This window comes from Ziziphus jujuba, chromosome 8 (genome assembly GCF_031755915.1).
Source record: "Ziziphus jujuba cultivar Dongzao chromosome 8, ASM3175591v1".
Classification (NCBI taxonomy): domain Eukaryota; kingdom Viridiplantae; phylum Streptophyta; class Magnoliopsida; order Rosales; family Rhamnaceae; genus Ziziphus; species Ziziphus jujuba.
The window spans coordinates 7,696,629-7,704,859 of NC_083386.1; the positions used below are offsets into that span (position 1 = coordinate 7,696,629).

The window sequence follows — 8,231 nt, forward strand, 5'->3', positions numbered from 1 at the left end:
CTATAATTAATTATTTCTTCGCACAATCTTCCAAAATTGATCAAGCATACGATTATGCGTCGACTTTAATTCAAAAAATTTAATACAACTTGTAAAGTGGGGAAAAAGCTTTATTAAATAAAAAGACACTTTCGCCTGCTAAAAAGCATTAGACCATTGGCTTGATTTTGTTATGATAAAGGATATCCATCATGATCATTAATATTTCATATAAAATAATTATATATCCATTGAAGTTTTATTGGATTCTCACAAGTTGGATTAAATTACATTAATATTTCATAATAGTTGTATAAGTTCTTTCGCCACCTCATCAATAATCTCTCCATCACCTTTTCTTTGTATGTTATCACTCATTTCTTTTACTTTCCTTCGAATATCATCCCCAATTTTTTCCACCATCACATGTTTGATAACTTGTGCTATATCTTCCCTTTGAAGACCACCATTTATGCTCCTCTTAACCTCCAAACCTATCCCACACTCCACTATAAGTCTAGCATTCCATGGCTGTTCAAATTGCATAGGAGTTGCTATGATTGGAACACCAAATTTGATGCTCTCGGTGAGTGAACCCCATCCACAGTGACTCACAAACCCACCAATGCTTGAATGGTTTAGAATCTTCATTTGTGATGCCCAATTCTCAACAACCAAACCCTTTTCTTTTACCTTCTCTAAAAACCCATTTGGAAGAGCTTCTTCAAGCTTCAATTTCTCTCCTTCTGGAAACCTAATAACCCAAATAAAATTCACCTTGCTAAGCTCCAATCCGTGAGCCACCTCCTCAATATCTTCCTTAGAAAGATAACACTCACTTCCAAATGACACGAACACGGTAGACAACCTTTCTTTCCTGTCAAGCCAGTTGATGATGTCCATGCCTTCTTCGTCATTGTCTTCGGGATCTGGAACAAGGATTCCCATTGGGACTAACTTCTTGCCTAAAAGATGAGAAGCATGATCCATATATTTCCCATCGAGCTCTTTAAAAGACTTTACCAACATGATATCACCACATGTGTCGTAGAATCGAAAAATAGTTTCATAGTCAGTTGAAGCACTTTCAAGCACTTTCGCAATCTTTGTTTCCATATCATCAGGGAAGATTTGTGGATAAGGATAGTCATGGTAACCATTTTTCTTGCAGCCATGAAGGAAACAAGACATCAAGTTGGCTCCACTGTTAATAAAAACAACAGATGGGATATTCATAGAAGACGCTACAAGGGGTACCCATGGTGGGAAAAAATCATGAATGAGCAAATCTGGTTTTAGGGTTTCAAGGATATTGGAGAAATTAGGCCTTGACATGTCCAAAGATTTGTGAAGGGTGGACAGGAGGTGTGGAGAGAGGCCTTTGGTTGTGTGGTGGTGAGGAGGAAGTTCAGGAAGTGAAGGAAGATGGAGCTCCACTAATTCTATACAAGTTGAGTACTTTGGATCAATGACGAGCTTTGGTTTAATGGAATTGAGATTTACAGTGGTGGAACAAAAATAGATGTGGAAATTTCTCTGAGTGAGCTTCTTGGCAAGCTCTAGGAATGGTGTTATGTGACCATGAGCCAACCATGGAAATATTAGAACTCTGATATTATTCCTCTGCCTTGTATCTTCCATTATGCTCTCTCTCTCTCTCTCTCTCTCTCTCTCTCCCTCCCTCTTCGATTCTCTATCTTTAGAATAGATTAGAGGCTGGTTTTAGTTCTAGTATTAGTTGATGTTTATATAAAACCAATAGAAGATAGTAGAAAAAGTTTTTCTCTTATGGCCAGCTTGCAAATTAAATTAATATATTCTCTGTTCATTCCAAGGTATTGAAAGTTGAAATTGTAAAAATTGTAAAAATATATACATATATATACAATTGGCAGTATTTAATATGTTTATGTACACATATATGAAACAAATAGAAGATAGTACAGAGTTGTTTCTTTTGTGGCAGTACAGAGTTGTTTCTTTTGTGGCCGACGAGAAATTTAAATTAGTATATATATGTTCATTTCAAAGTTGAAAGTAAATCAACAATTGGTTGTTCAATCATGCATATTTAATTTTTCGACCATTGTCACACATTCTGTTTTCTATGGGTTATACATCACTGTTTAACAGTCAATAATTATGTATAATACAAACCAATTACCGAGTATATATATATATATATTAGTTAATTATATTGATACCTTCTAGTTTCAAGATATTGCAATTTAAGTTCTCAATTTTAAAATTCATTATATTGAATCATCTATATTTTATTTTTTATTTGGTGGATATTGAACTTTCCAAGTATAGGCTGCCACCTTTACAAGCTGAATTGGATATTTTATACTTTGTAGTTGTGTGAGTGAATTTGATGATAGTAGGATTAATTTCACAAAACCAAAAAAATAAAATGTCATTTTCTTTTGTTTTCTTTTTTCTTTGTCATGACTCATGAACAGGGCCGGCCAATGCGGGAATCATTCCAGTTAACAAATTCCTTATAATAAAGAGGGTACCAACCAGAGGCCTTATAATAAACAGGGTAAAAAATATTATTACGTTTTCCCACACGAATCTAGCATATTATAAAATATATTTTAGAATTTTGTTTTTTTTTGGGCGATGGTAAAATATATTTTAGATAGCTGGGCGTCAGGATCCAAGCTGCATAGATGTATAACAATTTGTTAAAATAGATGTGGAAATTTTATAGATATTATATATGTGTACTTGTTTAACCGAGAACACTTGGGGTTCCCACATGATAGACACTTAAATTTACAATATTTCTATACTACCTAAGTTCCAGTTCCCAATAATGTGGGTTCCACATATGAATCCTACAAAATTAAGCATAATATTCTCAATTATATGAGCTATATAAAAATGTAAATACAAATTTAATTTTGTTTCTCAAAAAGTTTTGCATTAAGCTAATGATTTAAATTCACAAAAGCTTGACATCTCATCAATCTCTTGGTCGCCTTTTCTTTAATGTTGTCACTCAACGCTTTTGCTTTCCTTCAATATCTTCCCCTGTTTTTTCCATCACCACCTGTTTGATAACCATTAATGTTCCTCCTAAACCTACAAAACCAATCCCACACTCCTCAATTAGTATTAGCATTCCATGGCTGTTCAGATTGCATTGGAGTTGCCTATAATTGGAACACCAAATTTGATGCTATCTGGGATCATCGCCAATCTAGTTGTAAGGGTTAATGAACCCCAACCACAGTGACTCAAAAACCCATCAATGCTTGAATGGTTTAGAAATCCTCAAGTGTGGTGCCCAGTCGACGACTTCTCTTTCTTGTCTAGCCAGTTGATGATGTCCGTGCCCTGTCTGATCTTGTGGACAAGTCTTTTAATTAATTAATATACTGTCGGCTTCTGCATCATTTCAAAGTTCAAAGTAATCACGGAAGTACAAAAATAAAAAGAAAAGACAAAAAAAAAAAAAAAGGGTTCAAAGTATTCAAATAATTCGCTTACTGTTTTAGTTAATTTATTTTGGACCACCAGATTTCGATCATATTCGTTTTTAAATAACCATTTGATAGCTACATAAATGTTGCAAAATACGACTAAATGATGGAACCCCACTTTCAATTTCATTAATACATCATGTGTAAGAACCTTTGCAGATACGTGCAAAAGAATCTGTATCATGATCTTTTTCTTCCAGGCTGCGCATTTATTTGTTAAAAATATAAATATTTTTTTATTTTTATATTTATTTGTTTTTTTAATTTATTTTGATGGGGAAATTCAAATTCAAAATTATTACTTAAGGTTTAGAAAACAATAATTGGTGCTGAATTTTCTTTTAGAGAATTTTATATAATATACATGTTAATATACTATAAGGGAAAACACCTCGAGTCCCGCACGACCAAACTGCACATTTATTTGTTAAAAATACAAATAAAATTTATATTTTTTATTTATTTTGATAGAGAAATTTAAATTCAAGATTTTTTGTTGAGTTTTTTTCTTCTTTTTTTTTTTAAATGGAAAATCATTGCTTAAGGTTTAGAAAACAATAACTGGTACTGGATTTTTATTTTTATTTTTAAGAGAATTTTATATAATTTTCATGTTAATAAATTAGAAGGGAAAACACCAAGAGTCCCACATCACCAAGACATTGAAACTTCCTTCTCTCTTATTCTTACATATAAATAGTTGGGTTTCAGCCGGTTGGGTTCGACTTTGAGTATAACCAAACCGATGAGCAATATTAAGGCTCACACAAACCCAAGAAAATAGGTACCACAAGAACTGGTTTTGGTTTGGTATATGTTTTCAGTTACAAACCACAGCCAATGTAGAAAAAATAATGAATTACAATTTTTTTTATTTGGATTATAATTTTTTATTAAAATGTTATACATATTCATATATTTTGATAATATTAGCCCCTTTCAACTTTCAAAAAGTGCAGCAACTATCACTACTATATACTTACTTTTAGCATTTTGGATAGGGACGGAGCCATGTGTGGGCTGGAGGGGCTCATAAAATTTCAATTTTGAATTTTTTATTTATTTATTTATTTTTTTTTTTGGTTCAAGTATAGTAATTTTTTTTCATATGATATTTCGAACCTACATTTTTAAAATATAGATATAAGTAGTTTATCAATTAAGTCAATTTTATTTAAATGATTTTGACTTCATTTGCTTTTTCCTTTTGATAACAGATATGTTTATTGGAATTGCTTAGTTAAAGTCTTCTTCATAACATCAGTCACCTAATGATTAGCTTAAAAATTAAATTTACTCATAAGCTAAGTTTTTCAATAATCACATGAAATTTCATTAAGATATTAACATTAGTTAAAGTGGAACAATATTATCTAATGCTTAATATATACATATATATATATATATATTATTAAAACATATTCTCTACATCATATTTTTGCTTGGCAATGATATCATTATTATTTTACAATTTTTACCATCTTTATCTAATTTATTATAACCCATATAATATAACGAGAAAATTTCACAATTAGTATAATTATATATTATCTTGTATTTAAATATCATATATGAAAGGAAAAATATATAATACTATAATTAAAAACCAAAAAAAAATAAAAAATACTGTTACATTAGACCGGCCCGAACAAGGTATATCCAGGCTGGGCTCCTGAGTTTAGAGCATATGGAAGGTTGGATTAGCACTATTGAGCAAATAGAATGAGTTCGTACCATTAGAAATAAATAGTAGGCAACGTGGTCCATAAACTCAATTTTTTTTATTTCTTGGGCATAACATATATATAAATACTCAAAAAAGATAAATTTATTTATATATATATTTTCGTACATGAAAGCATTGGGATTCAAACTCCCCATCAATGTTTGAGAAATTAGAAGAAAATAGATAAAATTGCATATTTAATGTATTGGAGGAGGCCCAAAGTCCTTTACATTTCACAAAAGCAGTAAAAGTTCTTTTACGACTTCATCCATCTCTTCATCTACTTTCGTTTCTATTTTGTCTTTCATTTCTTTTGTCCTCCTCCTAATTTCCTCACCAATTTTTTCCACCACCACTTCATTAATAACTTTTGCAACGGTTTCTTTTTGAAGCTTACCATCGTTGTCCCTCTTCGCCTCCATACCAATCCTGGATACCTCTGCTAGTTTAGAATTCAATGGCTGTTCAAACTGCATAGGAATTGCTATGATTGGAACTCCAAATCTTATGCTCTCCATAAATGAACCCCATCCACAATGACTAACAAACCCACCTATGTTGACATGGGCCAAAATCTTTACTTGGGGTGCCCAATTTTGAACAACCAATCCCTTTTCTCTTACCCTTTCCAAAAATCCACTTGGAAGAGCATCTTCAAGCTTCATTTTCTCTCCCTTTGGAAACCTAACAACCCATATAAAATTCACTTTGCTTAGCTCCAAGCCATGAGCAATCTCCTTCATATCTTCCTTAGATGGATAACACTCGCTTCCAAAGGAAACGAACACGGTCGAAGACTTTTCTTTCTCGTCAAGCCACTTGATAATGTCCATGCCTTCGTTGTCATCGTGGTCGGGGTCAGGAACAAGAGGACCAACTGGGACAATCTTCTTGCCAAAAGTAGCAAAGAGATAATCCATATATTTCCCCTCAAGCTCTCGAAAAGACCTTATCAAAACGATATTACATGATCTTTCATAGAATTGGAGAGCTTCACCTTTATTATCGGATTCCAATCTTTTTATCATTTGGAAAAACTTTTGATTCAAGGAATCAGAATAGATTTCCTGGAACGGGAATATTTTCTCACCTTTGTTCCTGACAAGATGAATGAAAAAAGTGAGACTAGATGCTCCAGTAGTCATGAAAGAAACGGTTGGGATATTCATATTCATAGAAGAAGCTACATCTGGTACCCATGTGGGAAGAAAATCATTGATGATCAAATCCGGTTTTAGGGTCTGGACGATTTGGGAGAAGTTAGACCTTGACATGTTCAAGGCCTTGATGAGGTTTGGCAAGAGATGTGGTGTAAGGCCTTTGGTTGTATGGCATTGTGGAGGAAGCTCAGGAAAAGATTGGACATGAAAATCTACTAGTTGTATAGAGTTGGAGTATTTTGGATCATCTTCAACTTTCTTCTTGATAGAACTAAGATTTATAGGAGAAGAACATAGATAGATGTGAAAGTTTCTGTGAGTGAGCTTCTTGGCTAGCTCTAAGAATGGAGATATATGACCTTGGGCCAGCCATGGAAGCATCAGAATTCTCATACTTTTCTTGGTATCTTCCATGACTCTATAAACTCTTTCTCGGCAGTCTAAAGACTCTAATTATAAACTCTTTTTTTAAGTTCTAAGTCTTGTTTTTGTTTGGGAAATGAACTATTATTTATATGCATGAAAGAAAAGAAAATCAAGACATAGTTTGCTATTATATATTATTGGTCAATGAGTCATTTAATCATGAAATTTTAACCGAACTTTGATCGTCATGTACCACACGTACGTGTCCAAAAATACAAATCTACCATTTTCGCTTCCTTTCCAAAAAAGAAGAAAAAACAAAAAAATTTAATATTTTGCATTATTTAATTCTCTTACATGCTTCATTGATTAAGAAAAAAAAAGACATTTTAACAATGTTAAATGTTTATGTCCTTATGTATATTTTTGAGCTGAAAAGTCAAGTACATGTGACTGTGTAAAGCAAGTTGGTGCTACATGACCACGGAACTAAATGGTCCAATAGAGTACGAATTTTCTTTGTAAACAGAGTTTTTGTTTGTTACGTAAAGTTGTTTCTATCATTATGACGTGTTTTGCAGTTTTGGTGTCGAGTGGCTTTCCCTTCAATCTAGTGCAATATTTATTTATTAATTACAAGTGATGTAAACAACATTTATGAATTACTTACAAATCAAATCAAGCACTTGGAATTTCTACGTGATCTGTGATTTCAAATCCTATTAAAGACAAAGACCAACACATGCATGTGTGCCGGTAATGAAAAGAAAACACGATATTGATATTCAATTCATGAAAATGAAAACACGATTTTGATAGTCAATTCAAAACAAAGACCAATACATGCATGTGTGCCGGTAATGAAAAGAAAACACGATATTGGTTTTTGTTAAATATAATAATATGACAAGTAATATTTTTTGTTGGATTAATTGATCAAAAACATTTAAAAAAGGAAAAAAAGGGAAGAACACACACATAGAAGTCGAGAATCTTGGTCCTATATTAATAAATGAATGCATATAATTAAAACCATTCAAATGGAAGAAGTCCAAATTAATACACATAAGTGCAAGTTTTCCTATTCACCAAAAAAAAAAAAAAAAGTGCAAGTTTTCCAATTAGTCAATTTTATATCTTCAGAAATATATAATTAAAAAATGGAAAGAAGTCAAATTTCCAATTTTTCTTTGTCTTTTTCCTATATTTATTTTATTATTATTATTTTATGAAGAAAGCCAAATTCTACAGTTTGACTGGCTAGAATAACTAACACCATAATATTTGTCAAATATTCCAGCTTACCAATGGGCGCCCAGTACAGCCATCGTATAGTAATTATAGGTCAATACATATAATTAATACAACTTAACAGAAAATCATATATAGAGAAAACACCCCATATAAAATTTTATTTTACTATATAAGTAGAAGTTTTTGCTGAACTAGTATCTGATTAATATATAATTCAGGATGAAATATTTCATGCATAATAAATAATTAGACATC

The 8,231-nt window shown here is 32.0% G+C and overlaps 2 protein-coding genes across 2 annotated transcripts; both read right to left on the minus strand.

The window, feature by feature from the left end:
- Positions 1–204: 204 nt before the first annotated feature.
- On the minus strand, positions 205–1,820 carry LOC107412976 (UDP-glucosyltransferase 29-like). Its single transcript, XM_016020823.4, has one exon. It carries the CDS (start codon positions 1,618–1,620, stop codon positions 280–282), a length of 1,341 nt encoding a protein of 446 aa, XP_015876309.3. The 5' UTR covers positions 1,621–1,820; the 3' UTR covers positions 205–279.
- A 3,456-nt stretch (positions 1,821–5,276) lies between these two features.
- On the minus strand, positions 5,277–6,870 carry LOC107412979 (UDP-glucosyltransferase 29-like). The gene has a single exon (XM_016020826.4). The coding sequence runs from the start codon at positions 6,768–6,770 to the stop codon at positions 5,430–5,432; it is 1,341 nt and encodes a 446-aa protein (XP_015876312.3). The 5' UTR covers positions 6,771–6,870; the 3' UTR covers positions 5,277–5,429.
- Between the last annotated feature and the right edge of the window lie 1,361 nt (positions 6,871–8,231).